This window comes from Coloeus monedula (genome assembly GCF_965178545.1).
Source record: "Coloeus monedula genome assembly, chromosome: 6".
In the NCBI taxonomy this organism is placed as follows: domain Eukaryota; kingdom Metazoa; phylum Chordata; class Aves; order Passeriformes; family Corvidae; genus Coloeus; species Coloeus monedula.
Window position 1 is genome coordinate 1,925,961 of NC_138786.1, and position 21,430 is coordinate 1,947,390.

General features: G+C 47.1%; 1 protein-coding gene across 1 annotated transcript; it reads right to left on the reverse strand.

The window, feature by feature from the left end:
• Nucleotides 1-903: 903 nt before the first annotated feature.
• NAT10 (N-acetyltransferase 10) lies at nucleotides 904-17,376 on the reverse strand. Its single transcript, XM_082283898.1, has 28 exons — nucleotides 17,248-17,376; nucleotides 15,611-15,702; nucleotides 15,068-15,239; nucleotides 14,653-14,775; nucleotides 13,853-13,914; nucleotides 13,501-13,615; nucleotides 12,103-12,210; nucleotides 11,871-12,004; nucleotides 11,415-11,508; nucleotides 10,941-11,039; nucleotides 10,271-10,407; nucleotides 10,050-10,174; nucleotides 9,640-9,790; nucleotides 9,139-9,235; nucleotides 8,174-8,290; nucleotides 7,971-8,072; nucleotides 7,790-7,864; nucleotides 7,198-7,314; nucleotides 6,894-7,027; nucleotides 6,377-6,425; nucleotides 5,821-5,914; nucleotides 5,619-5,729; nucleotides 4,912-5,084; nucleotides 4,686-4,805; nucleotides 3,985-4,083; nucleotides 3,550-3,623; nucleotides 2,362-2,445; nucleotides 904-1,321 (listed from the first exon to the last, which is right to left on the reverse strand). Exons 1-28 carry the CDS (start codon nucleotides 17,353-17,355, stop codon nucleotides 1,228-1,230), a joined length of 3,060 nt encoding a protein of 1,019 aa, XP_082140024.1. The 5' UTR covers nucleotides 17,356-17,376; the 3' UTR covers nucleotides 904-1,227.
• Nucleotides 17,377-21,430: the final 4,054 nt, after the last annotated feature.

The window sequence follows — 21,430 nt, forward strand, 5'->3', positions numbered from 1 at the left end:
CTTTTCTCCCAAGCACATCCTGGGCAGCTGGCAAGAGCCTCACACTCCTTTGCCTTCCATGTCTGCTCCTTTTCCAAGCTCTCTGGAGCCGGTTCAGGGCAGCCAGTGGCCACCACAGCCCTGGCAGTGCTGCTGGGTGATCCCAGCCTCTCTTTGAGGGCTGCAGCTGCAGGTGTCCCTGCTCAGCAATGTGCCACTGCCACCAACCCACACACAGTGGCTTACAAACCACAGGCAGGCCCAGGCTGTGTTGTGCAAAACCTGTGTTTAATCACAATCAGCCTCCTAGAGAAGAAAAGCTGTCTTCACCTAGGAAGGAACTGTTTCCTTAGGATTTGTCAGGAAAAGGAGCTGTGAGATCTGCAGGTAAATACAACACAGCTGTGCAGCAGCTGCAGGGAGGTCTCTGTTCCAAACCCCCACAGCAAAAAGCCAGAAGAGTATCAAGGCACTGCACCAGGGCACTCAGGATTGGCATTGGGACTGTCTAAGGTTTGCCCTGGGTTTGAAGCCTCTGGAGTCCCACAGGCAGCAGACCCACACTTCCAGCAAGTCCCAGCTCCAGACTGGCACACAGTTACTGCCAAGCTGGGACCGTGGACCAGCAGAGCTGGGAATTCAGTGCTTGGCTGCTCCACTGGCCCCTGAGGTCAAAGAGAAGATCACACAACCAGGTTTTGGTACAATAATGCTGATTCCTGGCAACCTGAACACAAAACTTTCCACCGAAGCTCTAGGACAGCAGGGAGACAGAGTTAGTGGGCAGTGATCAGCCAGCCCCAAACACAAAGTACGTAAAAGCCCCCTCAAGCTCCAAAGGGCCACCAGACCCAGCAGCTGCAGAGATCAAGGTGTGCTGCAGTGCTAAGGCAGAGTCACACTTCTGTCCTTTGTTGTCCAAACTCTTTTAATAAACCACAGAACCTTTAAGATGCAGGAATTTTACAGACTGATCTGCCCTCTTGGAATGGGGACTCTGTAGCTGCTCAAGCACCGCCATAACATCCCAGGGCATTCCAGTCCCTCACTCACGCTCTGCAGTCACACTTCATGTAAAAACCTTCACACAAACACTTGAACTCTGCTCTTCCCATAATACAAACACTTGAAAAATGCCTCTGAGGATTTTTCTTCCCTCCAAAAGAGTCTCTTGATTTCGAGGAGAACAGGACTTCTTAAGTACAGACCCAGCACTAGTTAATTCAAGTTCATTGATCGGCTTTAAAGTCATTTCTTCCTCTTCTGCTTTAGATCTTTAGTCTTCTTAAATTTCTTCTGTTGCTTGGGTCCTCGTGCTGTTTCTAGTTTTCTTTTCTTCTCACTGGGAAACAGGAACAAAACAGCTGTTAGAAATACACTGGCTTGCCATCCAGCAGGGAAATTTTTGTTGTAAAGATAGGAGTGAGGGAGAAAATACCCCATTTCTTGGGTTATTTAAACTTGGTGCTAGAAAAAGCACAAACAAGAGCCTGACTTAAATTTTCGAGTGTCTGTCCTGAGATTCTCTAACCCAGGAGATCTTGATTTTTAGCTCTTGTCTTCCTTTTTCAAAACTTTATCTGTCCTAAATGGGGTACCTGGAATTTAGAGTATCTAGAAGAGAAACTACCACTGATAGTTTTAAACACACAATTTTGTCCCTGCACTGGATTCTGACTTGAGCAAAAGCAACAAAATTCCAAGCTCTGATCTTTATAAGCAACTGATAAGACTCTCTCCTTCCTGGAAGGCCTCTGGAAACTCACAGCTTCCAGCACTCATGGAAAAAACCATGAAAGGGTGGAACAGAGATCACATAATTACTTGAGCTGTCAGGCACCCCAGGAAGGGGAAATAAATGAGCAGGGAAGTCTCAACTATAAATCCCCAAGGAAAAATACGGATAGACTCCATGCTGGGCAAGGCAGGAGAAAGAAGATGGATGAAAAGGAAGGAATTGCAGGAACACAGACGTTTTCCAGGCTCAAGTTCACATTTGAAAGAATTCTTCCCTGAATTTGCATTTTCTCCAGGGGCTCCCAACCAGTGTTAGATCCCAAAGCAAACAGGGCAGTCAGGGACTATTCCCAAGGGAGGAATAGTCCCAGCTTCTGTGTGGGATCAGGATCAGACCATCAGAAATAAAGTGAGAATTAAACAAGTTAATGAAGAGAGGACTATCCTTAGAGCAACACAGCACATTGGGCAGCAGAGCTCACAGCTTCTCACACCCCAATTTCTCCAGGAAAGCTGAGGATCTGTCCAGGACACTGAGTTCACTTAACCTGCATTGAACCCTTAGGCTTCACTCCTTTGCAAAACATTTTAACAAAGCCAGCAGGAAGACCAGAGAGATCTCTGGAATATTTCAACTTCCTTAACCTTTTCAAGCTGACGACGGAAGCGTTCTGTCCTGCTTTGCTCAGCACCTCGTTCCACTCCTCGTCATCACCCCGGATGATGTACCTGGAGTGGGAAAGGTGAAGGAAAGGTCAAGTCAAATTGTTAGCACAAAGGAAAAACCATAAAAATAAGGTGTTTCTACTGTCAGGCACACACTGCTCTGCAAACCAAGCCACTGTGCCAGCACCCAACCAAATCAGGTTCAGGAAACGCACACAAAGCCAGGCTGGCCAAGCTGGCATGGGATGGCTTTTCCAGATCAGTCTGGGGAAAAGTGAAGAGTTGCAGCTTGCTTTTGAAAAGAGAAATGAAGACAATAATTACTACTCAAGTAAGCTCATGTGGCCCTTGTCTGGGTGTTCAAGCACCCTGGAAATTACACCCCGAGTTAAAAAGGCAAAGCAATTGTGTAGCAAAATGGAGTGGCTGCTCTCCACCTCAAGTTCCTGGAGATTTGGAATAGATAAGGCTTTGTCCACACAGAGCTGAACAATGATGGACAAAGCCTCAAAGTTTTCTATAACCTGCACTGAAAAGCATTCAAAACAAATTTTTTGTCTCTCTCTCCTCATGGAGGAGAACAAAAATCTATTTCTGGCTGAGAGAAAAAACAAAACAAGGCAACATGATCCAAAATGATAAAAAGCACTATCAATGCTACAAAATGGAATTCATTTTAAAACACTCTGCTTGTATTTATTTTCCTTATGTGACTGACTTGCCAGTCACTTCAAATCACACCCATTCTTGTCCTTTCTTCAAACTTGACAGCCACAGATTCCAAGATGCTTTTATTCCTTTTCTCAGATTTAACAGAGATCAATGTAGGGTCAAGCCAGACAACCTTCCAGGGACATTAAGCACAGGGGACAGTGTTTATAAGACAAAAAGTGGGAGGGGAGAGAGAAGAATCAGTGGCATCTGAAACTCCTGTTGAACCAGAAAGAGAGAAATCTGTTGACACTTTTAAGTAAAAGCTCTGGCTGTTTGCTCTTTTTGTGTTGATTTGGGGTTTTTTAATATGTTTTACCCAATGCTGACAATACACACTAGTTCTCTTTTACTGATGGTTTACTGCAACTACAGCCTTGAGCACAAATCCCAGCAAGATCCAGCATTCCACCCAGGGAAAAAGTGGATCTGAGACCCAGGCAGGTGAATCCTTACTGTGTGAGGTCCATTTCCTTCAGCTTCATCACGTCTTGCTTGTGCTTTTCTTGGAATTCCTTTGCAGCCTCCTCCTGCAACAGGACAGCACAAGATCCATTAAGTCCTGAGGGCAACAATGACTTTGTAATGGCAGGAAAATGCCTTTTCCCACAAATACATCCCCTAAAACAAATACTAGCTGATCCTCAATAGCTTCTCTCTTTTACCTACTTGCATTTTCACATTATCTGTACACAAACCCCAAACTGCAGCTTAAAGCACAACTCCACGTGCACAAAATGCAAACCTGCCAGGTTTTAACTCCCTTACAGAGCCAGACGTGGTGTGGAACCCTTTCCATCCAAGAAAATTTGGATGACTTTAGATGTTTCTACACTCGAGGGGACTCCCTGAAGGGTTTACATAGGAACCAGGAGCAAAGTTTGTAATTACCAAATCGTCATTTAAAGATTTCAGCGTTGGCTCCATCACGACATCCTTTGTTGCTGCCATCTGCTCCTCCACAGCTTTTTCCTGGACTGTGTTGAACAGCTGAAAATGAAATAACCCAGCACATGTAACACTTGGTTTATTAAACATCATTTATCACCTCTACAATGAGCTCCTAATGCCAGACTTCAGGAGCTTTGCTCTCCTGAACCTTAGAGAGAAAGAAAACCAGCAACCAGATCCAAAACTTTCCAGTTATTTCACTGGATTTCAAGTCTACCTCTAGATAACACTGGAAAAGAACTTAACTGTTTTCCAAGAAAAGCTGAGATGCCAGCAGGGCCCTGAACAATGGCTCAGGCAACATGGGTTGTCTGCTCAGCATTTTGGTCGGGGCATTCAACATGGAAAAACGTAAGATAAGCCCTCTTATCTGGGAAATCACTACGCAAAATCATGAAGTGGTTTGGGTTGGAAGGGACCTTAAGGATCATCCAGCTTCAAACCCCCTGCCATGGGCATTTAAATCACTGCCACACATTTCCCTGCTGGGATTTTGCCCACCTTACAAAGAGGTTTACGGTCAGTAGTTGGGAATGTGTTAAGGATGCCCAGCTCTGATTCAGCTCTCTCTTAGTGCCCTATTTTCTGCTAATATTGGAATTACGGTCCCACCTGACCAAGGCCTGTCCTGCTGCTCTCACCTGCACTACTTTGCGGATGATCCTGTTGAAGAGTCCCATCAATTGACTGCTGGGCAGTTCCAGCTCCTTTTCCAGCTGGTCCAGAGATTTGTGCTGCAGGCCAATCCCTAGGAAAAGGGCCTGAGGAAAAGACATGTATCCCAGTCACAGAGCAAACACAGACACACATTCCCCACTGTGCTCCCTGTGTCTTCCCAAATCCTCGCTCCACTCCGTCCGTACACACCGACTGTGCAGCAGAGAGGGACATGTCTCCCATCTGGCTGAGGAAGAACATCCTGGCAATGGTGGGAACCATGTCCATGATGAGGTGATAGTCCACCATGTTGCGGGAGTACATCTCCAGCCTCTTCAGGTCATACGGGATGAAAACCGACTCCAGTTCAGCACGGCTGATGGCTGGTGGGGACAATAACATGGCAGCAAGGTCAGGAACGTTCTTCAGAGCTACCCAGGATCTCAGTGTTTAACATTTATTCAGCTATTTAGTACTTTTTCCTGTGTTTGAGAAAGGCCAGTTGCCACCCCATGGGTTCTCTTCCCAACACAACTCAGAATGCAGTAACACTGCCAGCTTGGTTAGCCCAAGTTTGTTTCAGGCAGGCAGACATCCATATGGAAAACATGGCAACTGCCAGAACAGCCCAGCTTATCCACCTCAACATGCTGGAGAGACTGAAACCAGTGAGAGCTGAGAAACTGCCAGCCTTTCACAATTCCCACTGGTTTTGCTGTAGAAGATGTTTGTTCCCTCGCTGCAGCAGGAAAACCCTCTAACCAAGACAGACACTAAAACTCCACAAGACACAGATTCCAAGCTCTCCCCAGAGGACTCTCCTCTCTTGAACATCTTGAGAAAACAGCAAATTGCAGGTGCCAGGCTCCAGCCATGCCCTGTTGTGCATTTTCAGCTGTCCCAGTCAGGGTACTCACGTGCTTGGGGCTGCTGTTTGATGTTTTTGTTCTGTAGAATATTCAGCGCCAAGGAGGGAGAGAAGGTGCTGAACTGGTAGGAAAGCAGGGAAAGGAAGCGCCTCCTAAAATCTACAGGGCAAGAGGACAAAATAAATTACCCCAGAGGACCTCTAGAATAATGAAGAGCCCAGAGGGCTCTTGTCAGCAGAGTCAGAGTTACCTTTCCAGAAGGCAGTGAGCCAAGGCTCCTGCTCAGAGTCCTCTTCATTGAGCATCTTCAGCATGATGCAGGAATGCTCCCCAGTCAGGTCGTTCTGATAAACAAGATTCAATTCTGTGGTTCTGTGATGGATTCATTTCCCATCACCCCCATGAACCTTTTGCACTCTGTGCTCAGCTGAGGAAGGGAAATATCTTCTAAATCCACAACACATGCATCACCTGCTACTGACCACCTCCACCTAATGGAAAACCTATGACCTTCTAGAATTTGGTAAATCTCAGCTATTTTACCAATAAACACATTAATAACCTTCAACAGCTGCATTTTTGCTCTAAATTTTTATGTGCTAACTACCTGGAGGCCCACACTCCCAACCCTAAAATTCTACTCCTTAACTATAGGCCCAAAGAACAAAAATGAACATAAACCAAGCCCTAAAAGCAGCCCCAGCAAACCTTCCCGCCCCAAATCCCTTCTCACAGAATCTCCTGGAATACATGCCCAGAGATTTCAGCAGGGCTGGGTTTTCCCTCAGGAACAGTGTGGTACTTACTGGGGTCTGCCTCAGATAAACTGGCACAAATCCAGCACGCTTCCAAAACCTGGGAAAAAGCAGAAACCCACTGAGAATTAGGGAGCTGCTGACTGCACAGTAATAAATTGTGGTTAAAGGCCATTTATCTGCTGTACAAGGAGAGCTGGTGAGGAGCAGGCACAAGTCTCTAAGACACCCCAACAATCAGTGCAAATGAACACTGACAGAAAGCAGGAACAGCACCCACCTGACTGAGGCTCCAGCTCAGGGGACTGTAAAATTATGATTGTGATGCCAAAACATGAACAAACTTTCCAGGTGCTGTGAAAGGCATTTACATCAGTCAGGAAAACCACCAGCAGCTCTGGAGTCAGCAACACCTCAAGTTTCTACAGGGCACAGGAATTGGAATTTAACCTCTCCCTACCTATCACAGGCTGTTCTTACTTCTACACCCTGGAAAAATGGGGCAAGTAGAGCTCATTATCTGTTCAAGAAGGCCAAGATGTAAGTGGGAAATAGAATCATGTCCTACTTGAGCAATCTGGGTGTCAGGCCATAAGACACCCCGAGATAGTCCAGGTTCTCAGCTTGTCTCTCACTCAGTTTGAGCAGCAAAGGAGGCAAATCTTTCCGAGGTGTCACAACCTCTTCCAATAAACCCACAGTCTGGAAAATAAAAGTGGGACTGGGTTAGCAGCAACCCCCACAGAAAGCTGCCAATCAAAGCTCTTCTTTTGTATGAAAATCAAACCTGATTATTTCCTCCTTACAGAGAGGAGACTTACAGGGGAAATTGCACAGCTTAGCATGACAGGAAATAAAAGAAATTACCATACCTCGCTGCTCACAGTTGTGATTTCTTTTGGCTTTTGAACCGTTTTTTCTTCCAAACATGGGAATTTGCCTTCATAGTACATCTGCAGCAAAGTCAGAGCTCTGCTGCCATAGCCCATCTGTGAAGAAGGAACACACTGTAAGCAAAAAGAGGTCTCTGATTTTTAATACAGAGCAACAACGTTCTGCCCTTAAAACCCATTAACCATCAGCAGTGCAGACATCACTGGGTCACTCCAAAAATGCTTTTTCTCGCCACGTGGCAGCTCCATGGAGGAGGACACTCAGGGTCTCCAAAATCCCAGTGGGAGCCCAGCTGGTAGCTCAGGGCTGTGCTGTAATTCTTGGGGCTTAACTCTGGCGCTCAGGAAATGCCAAACACTTGGAAGTGTGACAGTAAAGATCCCTGGATGTGGATTGTGTACGGCTGCCCGGGATGCGCCGGTGCTGCCTAGGAACCACGGGAGCACTGGTTTGGTGCCCTGAGCTTTAAATGCTAAAAACTGGAGGAACTGGAATGTGTGCCCCGTTCCTGAGCTCTGCCTGGAGAGCCATTTTCATGGCACCACCACAGCTGGGTCCCAGGTACTTTACCCCCTGATAATCCGGGTGAACCGCGATGCGAACGACGCGCCCGCCGGACAGGCCCCCAAAGTCCGGATCCTGGAACTGCACAAGGGACAAAAAGTCGACTTAAAGGACACAGCTGGGCACTCTGGGAACAGGAAATGCATGAGATACAGCCTGGGTGTGAGTGCACAGCCAAATCACTCACCTGCTCTGAAATGGTCCAGGGAATAAGATCACCAGAGGCTTTCTTTCCCCTGGAGAGGCTGTTCATGATGGACTGGCGGGAGATCTCTCCCTCCATGCACACCTGCCAGGGAAGGCAGAAAAACCATGAACACCCAAAATGCTTTCTCCTACAGCCACTCAGCTATGGCAGGATCAAAACTGACACTCGAGTCATTCTCTTACCTGAACAACAGCCAGGACTTCTGGTAACGAATTCTGGGTGGGTGGAACAGGTGGCAAAAGGCAAAAGAGATGATGGGCAGGGGCATCAGAGAGCATCTGGAGGTCATTGGGGGAGTTCTGGAGGGTAAAGACATCAGAAAGATGAAAAAGTATGCAGAGAATCACAGAATACCCTGAGTTGGAAGGGACCCATCAGGACCGAGTCCAGCTCCTGGCCCTGCACAGGACAATCCCAAGAACCCCACGGATGTGCCTGAGAGTGTTACCCAAATGCTTATTCCATGTGAGGAGAGCTTCAAAGTCCAGCTGATTTCTAAACAATCCCTCTATTCTCCACATGTAGAGCTTTTAAGGAATTTGGAACCAGTACAATGCTGAGGGATGGAGGAGCTCCCAGGCCAGCTCGTGGCTGTCACACCACCAGACACCTCGAGGGAAACCTCGTGCTCTAACATGTATGAGCCTGAACTTCCTATTTTCATACAGCTCCTTACCTCTTAAGTACCAGATCTTAAATTTTTTTTTAAGCCTCAGATTTTTAGAGCTCAGTACTTCAGTGCTTCTGGACTTCCCCACTCACATCTACAGATCACCCCTGGTCTTGAAACCTTGCGATAAATTATTTCTCTTTTCAGTATCATAATGGTGCTGCTCTTGATGAACTTGAGGCCACCAGAACATGGTAAAGAGAACTGCAAATGAGGTTCAGCACTGATAAAATCCTGACAAGCTTGGAGGTTCATTTAGAATTTTACTTTCTCAAGGAAAAAAATATTCCAGACTATCTGGAAATCCAGTATGTTCAGCCAGGACTGAGGCAGAGATCTCAGAGAAAGGGGAATAGCAAGAAGCAACAGAAGCTGTTCAGAAATCTCAGCCAGGCTGTCACAACAAGCGCTGCTGTCCCTGAAAAATTCCACACTGAAATTGGGAATGAAATTGGATGGAAGAAGCACAAGCCCTACCTTGTAGTGTGAAGCCACGTAGAGGGCCATCAGCCTCTGCAGGAAAACTTCTGATGCTCTGTGGTAACAAAAGAGTGTGTCCCTATTGACATAGTACCTAAACGCAGGGATTAAGGAAAAAAACCTCCTTGGAAAGCAGGAGAAAGCTTCCTGTTGGTTTATTTTCAAGATTTGGGCCACAAGCTGGCTTGTCCCCTTAGACTCCACAGCTTTATCTACAGGAATAAATTACGTTGGGCAGCGTTTGCAGCTTTCACAGCTTTCATCTGTAAGGATAAACCTTTTATAACTGCAACAAGGGATTCCCTTCATGCAACCCTTCCTTGAGGTTGTCTCTGCAGCAAAACTGGAGTTTGGTGATGTCCTGGCACCACACACCACCGGTGCCAGGAGAGCTTAACTCCAGGAGTGAGGTCTTAGGGAAAAGATCGTGTGCTGAGCTTATCCCACCAGCCACAGAACCAACCCTCAACCAGCCTGAGGAACATTCAGCGAGGATACAGGTCACAGGTGTCTGGCAGTGGGCAGCCAGAGATGATCCTGGTGATGTTGAGGCAGTCCAAGCACAGGAGATCATTCAGCCACTTCTCCACAGGGTCCCCAGGGGCGTACCGGATGGACTCGTGCAGGGACACCTCGTGCAAAGTGCGAGCTGCAAGGGTTGCACAGGACACTCAGTGCTGCCAGCCACAAGAATCCCACAGCATCCCTGTGCTCTCGAGGGCTCCCCCATTAGGAAATGGTCAGTTGCTAACTTTCACCTCTTAGAAGCCTTCCACCTGACACTCGTGAGGGACCAACAGCGGAGTTCCGCCATTTCCCCCCACAGCCCCTTCCCCACGGCTGCAAAGCACATGGATGTGTGGGAGAGCCATGGGATGTGGCCGGCAGCAGCCCCAGACGTGCTGTACCTGAGGTGAGCTTGGCAGTGGCTGTGGATTTGTTCTCTGCTGTCAGGGTCACCTGGCTCTGGGCACTCTGCTGGCGGAGCTGCTGGATGAGCTTCAGGGACAGCGACCGACCGGTGCCCTCGTACCTGAGAAACAGAACACACAGTGCCTGAGGCGAGGAACCAGGCAGCCATCCAGAGCTCTGGGGAAGCTCCAGCACGGAGTGGCTGCCCCAGCCTTACCCGTTGATGGTGGAAGCCATGAACACCAGGTAAGGGCCCAGCAGGTTCTTCACCAGGGGCAGAGGAATGGCAGCAGCTTCATCGATCACCACGAGCTCGGCCTGCCCCAGCTTCACAGAATCAGCAGGGTGAATGTACTGCAAGCAACGAGAGGACACTGTCACTGCCAGCAGCAGCCTGCCTGGGATCAGGGAAACATCAGAATTCACAAAGCTGGAGCCCTGGAAAGCTCTTTGTTGTCCCTGTTCTCCTCAAACACCAAGCCAGAGACTGGGATGTGGAAATCAAAATGTCAGGAGAGGGTTTATGCTGCCCTGACAAGGACTGGCTCACTCATCTTGTTTAGCACAATTCCACACCAATTCATCTGCAGAGGTGAGGAAAATAAAGGAAATCTAATCACTAAAAGCTCTTCCTGCAGTGCTCCTTTCACCTTCCTTTGCTTTTGTTTTGGGAGAAGCCCACGAGGGAGCTTTTTAGTCTACAAGTTATTCCCTGAAAGAGAGAAGGTATTTTGAGGAAGTTGCTCCCTAAAGGTCTGCCTTTCAGCAAAACCCACCAGGACAGTTACACACCACACAGAATGAACCTGCTTAAAACCAGAACAAGTTCAGCACTGGCAAAAACAACAGCCAGGAGTAAAGAGTGGAAAGGCAAGAATGCCAATTACCTGGATGGTCTGCCTGTGCTCCTTGAACACATTCACTCTGACCACTGCCTTGTTGAACTCTGGATTCAAGGACTGAACAATCTCATAGTCCAGGTGTTCCTGGAAAATAACATTTTTCAACAATATGAAAAGCGAAGATCTAAGAAAAAATATAATTTACCATCATCATCATCATCATCAAAATAAGGCTGAGACACCGTTATTTCACATTCTAATCAAGAATTCTTATAAAAGCTTCAAAGGCCTGAGAACTGGGAAATTATCTACTGATGTTAAAATCTGCTTCACAAAGAAACTGATTTACCCTGCTTAAAAACAGAGAAAGAAACATAACTCTCCCATGATTCCTTTCCTTGCAGAGCACTGTAAAAAAGGCTGGTAGTGAATATATGTAGCCAAAAGCCCAGGTGAGGTGAAAAACCTCCTAGGCAGGAATGCTTTGAAAGTACTGTAAAATGAGTCTGCTCCCCTCACCTGATACTGCAGTGCATCAAAGCCTTTAAATATGAACTCAAAGAGAGTGTGGAGGTTGTCGGGGCTGGGAGATGTGACAAAGATATTGGAGTAACTGCAGAGAAAAAAAAAAACAAAACAAGAGCTGAACGGTTTTTCTGACCAATTTTACCACATAAATACTAAATAGGATGGGTTTTTTACAGGAGGGGTTGATTTTACCTAATAACCTAATAACCAAAACACAGCAGATTTCTTCAGACTCTTATCTCAATTTATGTGTGATTACTTGGAGTTTTAAGAAAAACTTGACCAACAGTGGATGCAGCAATCAAAAGACACAAGACCAAAAATATGAGGGGTTTAGGACTGGAAATTACAAATATATTCAGATCCTGCCATCTCGTTTTTGTTTGTTTTTTTTTAAACTCAGGGATGCAGATAAAGCCTGGGGGATTGGAGGGGGGGGTCACTCACCCAAAAGCTACAGCTCCAGCAATGGCCAGCCCCAAGGCAGCAGATTTCCCTCGTCCCCTGGCTGCTGTTAATGCCACAGTGCTCCTCAGGGTCTTCTCAGAAATGGCTTCAATGAATTTTAGAACTGCTTTTGCCTGAGGATTAGAGAAAACCCCAGAAAACAGCACTCATATTTCTCTCACACTGGGACCTGCCAAGCCCAGAGAACCTCAGCTTTGGCCACCACACCAACCTGATCCAGGGTTTTGCAGCCATCCACCAGAACTCCCACAGGCTGTGTGTCCTGCAGGCTCTCCTTCAGCTCCCTCAGCTCCAGGTGCTGGGGCCGCAGGCTCTCCTCCTGCAAGCACACAACAGGATGAGCCAAGGACATCTCAGCACATTTCTACCCTTGTGGTGTCTTCTGGCACCTTTGGTTGGGCAGAGAAAGGGATCTGGAAGGAAAAGTTACCACAAGGAGAATATATTCCCTAGAAACAGGAACATTTATATGGACAGACAAATATTTAACACTTAAATTTCCAGGCATCTTCAGGAGAATGGTCACAAAGAGGTTCTCCCATCCTGGCTTCCCCAAGCTTGGAGGGGAAAAAAAAGAGGGAAGGATTTTGCAGTCAACAGTAATTAGACAATGGCATTGATAGGAAAAACAGATTCTGGGGAAATGTTTTGAATAATTTAACTCATGTTTCAGTCTTTATGATCTTTGTTACCCCTGTCACATGCAGTGTCCATGTAGGGGGAAGAACGACTGCAGCAGCAATACTGAAATAGTATCAAGCCTTTCTGAGCCAAACCATAAACCTGGACACAAACACAATCTATTTTAGATGGCAATGAAGGCTGATTTTCCTTCTTGCCACTTAAAGTTCCCAAAGGCTCCAGCCTCTCCAGCCAGCAGATGAGCACTTGTGCTGCTGTCAGTATTGTTCTAATGCTAAAAGGAGGTTTTATTTTGTTGTTTTTTTTTTTTTTTTAAATCAGGGCCCTATCAGAATGTTTTTACCATCTCTGACAGAAGCTGTGTTGGTTATTTCTTAGGCCACACAGCTCTGTTCAAATTCTTTGAGATTTCTGCTTAAAACTGGTTCCACTTCACTGCAGTCTACAAATGGAAGTGGTAAAAGGATACATTTCTAACAGTGCAAATACGTGTCTGAATTATCCTCAGGGAATTTTTCCTGGAATGTGACAGGTGTAACTAAGAAACTGAAACAACTGCCAGAGCCCTGAGCCTGCAATGTATTTCTTTCCAAAGTGTTCTCCCATCCTCCAACTGCCAAAAAAGTCTTTTTATTTGTCTTGTCCCATCTGTCCCTCAGCTTGAGATCCCTCCACAACCACAATCAAACTCCACCTCACAGGGCTGAGCAGCAGTGCAGGAAAATTAATAAATACGGGCGAGTACAGAGAGAGATGGGCCAGAAAACTTAAAATAAAGACCAATGAAGAAAGAAAAAACAGCTCCCACATAATTTCTGCAGAACATTCTGCTTCCTCTCTGCAATGCCATCATTTGCTATAAATCAAGGTGAAATTTAAAAAATTCCCTGTTTTTGCAATCTTTAACACCCCGTGGCCAACTCAGAGGGATCTCTGCCAGGGAAAAGGGCTGGGATCACTCACTGACCTGGGACTGGGGGGGGACAGGAGTGATGTTTGCAGCGTGGCTGGAGATGGGCAGGATATTCAGCTGGTCATCAATCACCAGGCAGTTCTTGCACGAGGCCAGGGACAGAATGAACCTGAGCAGGCAGAGAAAACTCAGTAAAACACCAGCACCACTCCCTGGTGGGTCATTTGAACTCTCTGCTAAACACGGAGTGAGTATTTACAGCTACCCCCAGCTGGGTATTTGCCTTCAGAAAAGGCCTATTCCAAGGCAATCCTGTGGGATGCTTCCCTGTCAGGAAGACCCAGTGCTGCTCCTGGTGCTCTCCTTGGGCAGACAGCCCAGACCCTTGGCACCCTGAGTCACTCACCTCTCATTGAACCTCCCCACCACATCCTGGTGGGCCTCTGTCCTGTACCGAGAGTGAACGTCCTGAAAGAGAAAGAAAAGGAACAGAGAGAAAATGTCAGTCTGGAGAAGGGGCAGCAGTGACAGTGACATTTACAGGACTGTCACACCTCCCTTCCCACTCTTGTCTCTCCCCTCCCAGCCACAGCACATCCCAGACAGGATTCTGACTCTGTTGTGAAACACCCACATCCCCCAAACCCTTGTTAAAAACGTTCCCTCCCCACCCATGCTTTCTTTACAAGCCTTACGTATTTCTTGCCTGACTCAAGGGTCAGCTCTGCCAGAACATTTCAAGCACCTCAGGGATGCAAAGGAAAAATATTCTATCACTTTAATTCACCTACTGGCATTATTAACAATGGCAACAACTCCAGACTGAGGTGTAAGCACACTCAGTGTGAATTGTTTTGTGAAGCTGACCTCACCTAATACACAAAACACTGCAAAGGCTCTATGTTTTTAACTTAAATTGCTGATACATGGGCAGATAGAATAAATTCTTTCCAAAACTGTCATGGGACAAAAGAACAGAGTTCCATTTGTGAGTGACAGGTGTTTCTTGTTTCTTCCTTGTAATTCCTTCCTTCCTGGCAGCCTTTCAGAAATGCCTGAGTATAATAAATCCAGTCACAGATGAATGAAGGAGCAGGAAAGATGATGGAAGGAGGATCACAGCCCATAACAGAAGCAATAAATACCCACTCAGCATCACCTCAATGCAGCTGCTGGTAGAGAACAGCCACGCTGTGCTGAACATACCATGGTCATTGTATAGAGCTGCTTCAGGGAGTTCATAGTTCTCAGGAGAATCACCACAATTCCACCACCTTCCACTGTCTCCACAGTTCTGGCCAACAGGTTTGGAGTCAAGGCTTCAAAATCCTGGGGAGTAAACAGAACTTCAGAGCTGCCCAGAGCCCATCAGTGCAGCTGGCTCCTACTGAAAGGCACAGGAAGCCTCTAAACTTCATCCCTCCAAGCTTAACTCACACCTAAATTTGCACTAACCAATGTCCTGTCACAGCTCCTACCAACGAGGCCACCTCACCCTCACACAGCTCGTGAGGGATAAGCAAGGCCACCAGAACCCAAGGGGCAGAAACAACAAATCCTATTCCTGCAGCATTCCAACTGATTGTTGCAGCCCCCTTTTGGGAGCCAAGCGATTCCTCACCTGGAGGACACACATCCCAAAGGTGTTCCCAAGGATCTTGTGAGTTTCATTGTAGTAGCAGTAGCGGATGTTTGTGGCTGCTATGAACAGCTCGAAGGGGTCATCATCCCTGATGTTCAAAGTTCCACTCTTAATCTTCTTCTGGAGCTGCCTCATCCTCTTCTTCCGGTGGCTGGAGGGCGAAATCACACAGGAGTTTTCTTGGGAAAGGGTTTGAGAAAAGCATGTTCAGGCTGAGTCTGGAAGTCAGAGCTCAGTCCTAAATATGACTGAGGCTCAACAGCTGAGGAGCCCAAGTTTTGGGGTTAAAAAGGTGAGGGGGAGTTTGGTCCAGGGCAGCAGAGTCAGTGTTAGAGCTACAGGAAAAAACCAGAGGTACTTTTTGCCAGTGTCAACCCCATTGTGGAAGCCAAATTTCAGTCCTGGAAGAGCAAACTTCCCCCAGCTCCTCCAGGAACGAACCTGGCTTCCCCTCACACCCAAATTCCTCAACCTTCAGCGTTTGCTCCCCAGAGAGCAGCAGGACCACGGGGGATCTCTCACCTGCTGAAGCCCAGCTCCTTCTTGTAGCACCACAGCACAGAGGGCCTGGCCTTCACTGTGGCCTTGGATAACATGTGGTGAAGGATGACGACCTGCCAAAGCACACAAACACTCACAAACAGCTCAGGAGGGAACATCCAAAAGCAAAGTGGTTTAAAAGCAAGTTCTTCTAAACTTAATTTTACAGCTGCATTTTTGCTGTGGAAAACAGAGGGATCCCTGGACACGAAGTGAGGCTGTGTCTGTGCCTTCTCCAGGGCTGCACGAAATTGAAGACACTGGATTTTACCTCCTGCTTCCTTAGTTCCCCTCTCTGGCAGAACTACCAACTGCATGCACTGATTATTCCAGGCTACTCACAGTTCCTAGGGCTCATCTCTTATGGATAATCCATTAATATGGGTTTCCCACTGCGTGTTTCAGTGAAAACACTGAACACAACCAGACCTGGGAGATGCCAGAGCCCATCAGTAAATAATGCCAACATTCCTGCACTGCCACCTGAATAGCTCATTTTTTTCCAAGTTCTTTTATAATTCGTTTACTAGGAAGACAAAGGAATTATCAGCTGTACAGCAGTTAGAACAGTATAGCAGCAGCACCAGGGCAGTGCTTGTTCCCCTCTGCTCAGCTCTGGGGAGGCCACACCTTAAATCCTGGGGTCAGTTTTGGGCCCCTCACTGCATGAAAGACATCGAGGGGCTGGAGCGTGTCCAGGGCAGGGAATGGAGCTGGGAAGGGTCTGGAGCCCCAGGAGCGGCTGAGGGAGCTGGAAAGGGGCTCAGGCTGGAGCAAAGGAGGCTCGGGGGGACCTTGTGGCTCTGCACAAGTCCCTGACAGGAGGGGGCAGCCGGGGGGGGGAAATCGGGCTCTGCTCCCAGGGAACTGGGCCAGGGGAGGGGCAGGGTGGATATGAAGCAAAACTTCTTCCCTGAAAGGGCTGCCAAGTCGCCATCCCTGGAGGGATTTAAAAGCCATGCAGATGTGGCACTTGGGGACAGGGGGTAGCAGCGGGTTTGGCATTGCTGGGGGAACAGCTGGACTCAGGGATCCGGGGGGGCTTTTCCACCCTGAGCAATTCTGTGATTCTGTGAACCGACTTATCCTAACCCACCACGGGTTTGCCGTGCTGCTCTTCCCCTCCCCACTGCCGAAAAACACAAGGCCAGAGTCTCTGAAGAGAAACGACTTCAGCACTTAATTTCTTCCACACAACTCCACCAAGCAGGTTCATCTGCGAGACGACTCCGTACACCAAGCCCACTCTGAGCGAGAAACCATCACAGCTCAGGGCAGAGAGAGAGGAAAAAAAAACTCCAGCTGGCCAGGAAATTAAATATCCTTCACCCCAGTTTAAAAAACCAAACCAAACACAAAAACCCCAGCCTGTACTGAGTTGTGTTTGATGCTCATGAGCTTCCCAGACAGGAGATGTCTGAGGTGAGGTCTCACACACCATTTTCAAACCCTCTATCCCTGCAAGTTCCCTCCTGCTCAGGCACCATTGCTGTGCCCGGGGCTGTGAGGGTTTAATTCCTGCTGGAGGCAGAGAGGAGCCGGGACCGAGGGATTACGGCAGGCCCGGGCAGGTATCAGCACCCACAGGCACCCCCGCACCCGCTCCGGGACGGCGTTACCTGGTCCTTGCCGCGGTCGCCCACCACCACGAACAGGCTCCGCTGCCGCTCCGCCACGCCGTTCTCGATGAGGACGCGGATGCGGTTGTCCACCTTGCGGCGCTGCATGGCTGCGGCTGCCCGGCGCTTCTCCCCCGGCGCTTCTCCCCGCCGCTTCTCCCCCGCCGCTTCTCCCCCGCCGCTTCTCCCCCGCCGCTTCTCCCGCTGCACCACGTGGGAGCCACGTGGGGCCGGGCGCGGGCGCCGCGCAGCGTGGGAGGACCCCGGGGCTGCCCGCGCCGTCCGCCTGCGCGACGCGCACACGCATCTATTTATAAATACACATTTCTGTCTAAACGCGCATTTCTCTGCCTGTTGAACTTCCAAACGGAATAATTGAAGGTAGCTTTCCACATGGGAAAGGACTCCTGTGCCCAGCCGGCTCCCAAAATCCCTGCGAGACACAGAGCAGCCCTTACCTCCCACAGCTGTTGTTTATGTATTTATGTATTTATTTCAGTGACTTTTGGCTGTAAAAAGGGGACGAACCAAACTTCAGTCGCAATGGAAAGGCTGATGATATATTTTTTAAATGCTTCGTTCCAAAGAAATCCTGCCTGCAGCCCCCTAGGCGTGTGGGCACAAAGACCAGGCCTCTGACTTTCTAAAGATAATTAATTCCATTTCCACACCAGCCGAACTCTGAGTCTGGGTGGCCTTTGCTGCTGGGGGGAGAGACGACAAAAACAAACATACGTTAAAAAAAGGGCATTTGGAGACAGCTTCCCCAAGGAAACAAGCCTGCAGAGAGCAAACAGAACACATACAGAAAACAACAAATTTGTAGGGTTCATTTTTATAGGATTCGAAACGAAACCCCAGGAAATATTAAGAACCCTGCTCCTCAATAAAACTGTTATAAAGCTTATAAGATTTAAGCTCTGCTGCTTAATAAATCCACCACAGCTGTTTGAAAGTTTTCCATACAAAACCCCAAGCTGCACAACTGTGGAGTGGCAACAGGAAAACGATTTTTGAACCTGACTTGAAATTCCAGCGAGTTTTCAGAAACACGGAATTTTATTCTCAGACTGACAGTAAAACTACTCCTAACCTTTCAATACCAAAGTTGAGCCGAGCTATTTGCATAGATATATTTATTCTTAGCTTTTAATACTGCCAATTCTTTTTTAAACTTGAACATTCAAACAACAAAGTATTTAAAACCAAGTGACATCGTAGGAAAAATGTGTTCAACACCACTGGATGTGTTTGGGGTTGTTATAAAAGATAATAAAAATACGATAAAACTACTGAATTAATAATCATAAAGGCTGTGGAACAGTATTTTTTTTAGGTGAACCCAGGTAAACCCAATCACTGAGACAAAACTACCAACGCAACACAAGTGTAGCAAGACAATCCCTTTAGGTATGAAACGTTTGCTTGAAAGGGAAGGACATAAAACATTTAAATAGATTTATTTTTCAAGTGTTTACATAAGCCATGGACCAACTTGTTTCCAACGTTGAATTAAAGAACTGCAAAAACATATATACAGGTATGTTTAAGGCCATCAGAAAATTTAAACCTGACAACAAACTAAAAATTCTCAACACTTATTTCATGTGGTAGAAGCATTACTAAAGCTCATTCTAAAATCCAAGACCTTCAAAAGAGGAAATACATTTTCATTTAATAAAAGTCTAACAGATATTTCCTAAAATTTAGTTTGAGACCAAAATTCCAGGTGTACTCTTGGGTAGAAATGGGCCAGCAGAGTTGGAACCGAGCTAGTTGCATCCATCAGATTCTTTCATGAAGGTTATAAAGGAAGGGGAAAAGAATCTGGCTTTTAATAGGAAAGTGCAGCAAGAACAATCAGTTTAATTCAGAACCAAATGCCAAGTTAGGCTCTAGTTTTCCTCGTGCAGTTCTCCTGCGTGCTGCTCCAAGTGGCTTTGAGGAGGCAGATTTTGGAAAACAAATTTCCTTCCTTCCATTAAGGCTGGATTTTTAATACCATTATATTCCAAAAGCCTCTTGAAGTGGTGAATAGAATAGCACCTCTTCCTTTAGATGAACAGTCTGGAAAATGAGGTTTCTCATCACGCTCTGCCACATCCCACCAAAGATACACCTTTGAAGAACCTTTCTCACCTCCTTCCCTCTGGAAAAACGTATTGGCCCAACAAAAACATGTTACAGTTTAAGCAAGTAGCCCTCTCCACGACTGACAAAATGAGGGAATGTTCCCAAAGTTCCCTGTCAAAGCTCCTTCCCTGAAGTTGTGCCACTGACTGCTACAGCCAAGATCAGTCTGAGACCAATGGGGCGCCCAGAGGCATTTAACAAATCCTGTCATCTCGAGAAAAACACCTTTAGAAGGGAGCTGCACAATGCTGGAGCTTCTGGCAAAGTTCCAGACAATAACCATAAATATATTTAAGGCCAGATTTAAATAAGGAAATTGTCCTCTAAGTTCATCAGGAGAGTTTTGTTGTTTGGGATCATTTCCTGCTTGCCCTTCACGTGTTCTGGTCCATCAGTGAAGGACACCTGCACCTTCCCACCGCACCTGTGGAAGTTCTGTGGTGCCAGCTCAAGTGATGGGAAACCTTTTAGTCCCATCTGTACCCAGTGCAGATGGCAAACTGGAGGAACAGGTGCCCAGATGTTAGAAACTAAACCAGCCTCCTTCACACAGTGACAAACCTCAGCTCCAGCTTGGATCTTCAAGCATCCAGCTCAGCACTCTGTAACAGACTTTAAGCAAGAACAGTTTCACAAGAGCAAGAGGGATGGTCTGGATACTCCAGGATGTGACTCATTAACAGGAGGGGAATATCAAGATTCTCCAACTGATTATCTTGCTCTGCTGGACCACAAAGATTTTGCCCAATTTGTTCTTAATCATATGAATTTTAACCACTTTTCCAGTATAATTCATCATCTTTTCAGTATTTATTTACATTTAGAGCCTCTTCAGTAACTTCTCTCAACTCAAATGGCATTTGGGAGAAAGAAGGAAGCCCGATCCTTTCTCCCAGGGACCTGTAACACAACCAACCTGCCTAAAATCTTAAGGTCAGCAGGACCTTTTGAGAAGACACATTTTAAGGACACAAGGTTTCTCTGAGAGTTAAGTCCCAGCAGGATACATTGCCTGGTTAAGTAACAAGAAGCCGACAATACTCTTCCAACTCCTCTGAGTGATGATTCAGAGATTGCTGTATACAAAAGACAGGATCTGGGGAAGAAAACAGGGGTTAAGCAAAGTTTAGAACTCTCTCCACAGCAAAATCCCTAAGCTGCACTGGCGAACTGTTCTTAGAAAACACAGCAAAACCACAGAAGTAAAATTCAGGACCAGGGTGGCCTCAGGTGTAAGACAACAGCTCGTGATTTCTGGGCAAGTTCTTAAGTAGGAGGATGGCTAGGAAGGATCCAGGTTTCCCAGACACAGGAACAATATGTACAAACATCTGAAATACTCGAGTGATTGATCCATTACTTGCTCAGGAACCCCCGAATTACAGCCAAGAGGAAGCAAGAGGCTGAAGGCAGAAGTTTGGTTTCAGCCAGGCTCAGACACAGCCCCGTCCCACGCTCTCTCCTTCCAGCCACAGGATCAGGCCGCAGCTACCCCATGGAATAAACAGCTCATCCCTACCTCTAGAACGGGCCTGGCACCGCAGCCAGCCCCAAACTGCCATGGCTTTGCTTCAGGATGAACTTCTGATAACAGTCTTTTCTCAAAAGGGGACCTTTTTCAAGGGAAACGTACCTAGGAGTGCTTGGGATCTGGAGGGAACTCGGATTCAGAGCCAAGCTATGGAGTAAAAATTTAGCGCTCCCCTGAACGGGCCAGAAGAGCAGCGAGGGCTCCGTGTGCCCCAGGGTGACCCCAGCAGATGTTTCAGGACAGTTCATTACACCAGGGCTGGGATTAAAGGGGTCCATGCAAATTCCCAGCTCACCTCTCACAGGCTTGTTCCACCTCTCCCTCCATCAGAGAACAGCAGAGCAGCTGCTCCAAAGGCCATTTTCTAACTTGTCTCACAGTGAAGAGGCCCAGTGTTCTATTAATAAATTCAAGTTGGAAAAAAACCCCAAACCAACCCCCCAAAACTCTAGGTGGAGTGTTTTGATCTGTTCAGTGGTCTCTGATTGAGTATGGTGCACATTTACTGACAAACTACAA

Excerpts from the sequence above, each read along its gene's own strand:
- NAT10 (XM_082283898.1), bottom strand. The coding sequence starts at position 17,355 with ATGCAGCGCCGCAAGGTGGACAACCGCATCCGCGTCCTCATCGAGAAC. Across the intron at positions 13,616-13,852 it reads GTGGGGAGGTTCAATGAGAG|GTTCATTCTGTCCCTGGCCT; the intron begins GTGAGTGACTCA and ends CTGCCTGCTCAG. Across the intron at positions 5,085-5,618 it reads CAAACAGCAGCCCCAAGCAC|CCATCAGCCGTGCTGAACTG; the intron begins GTGAGTACCCTG and ends TGTCCCCACCAG.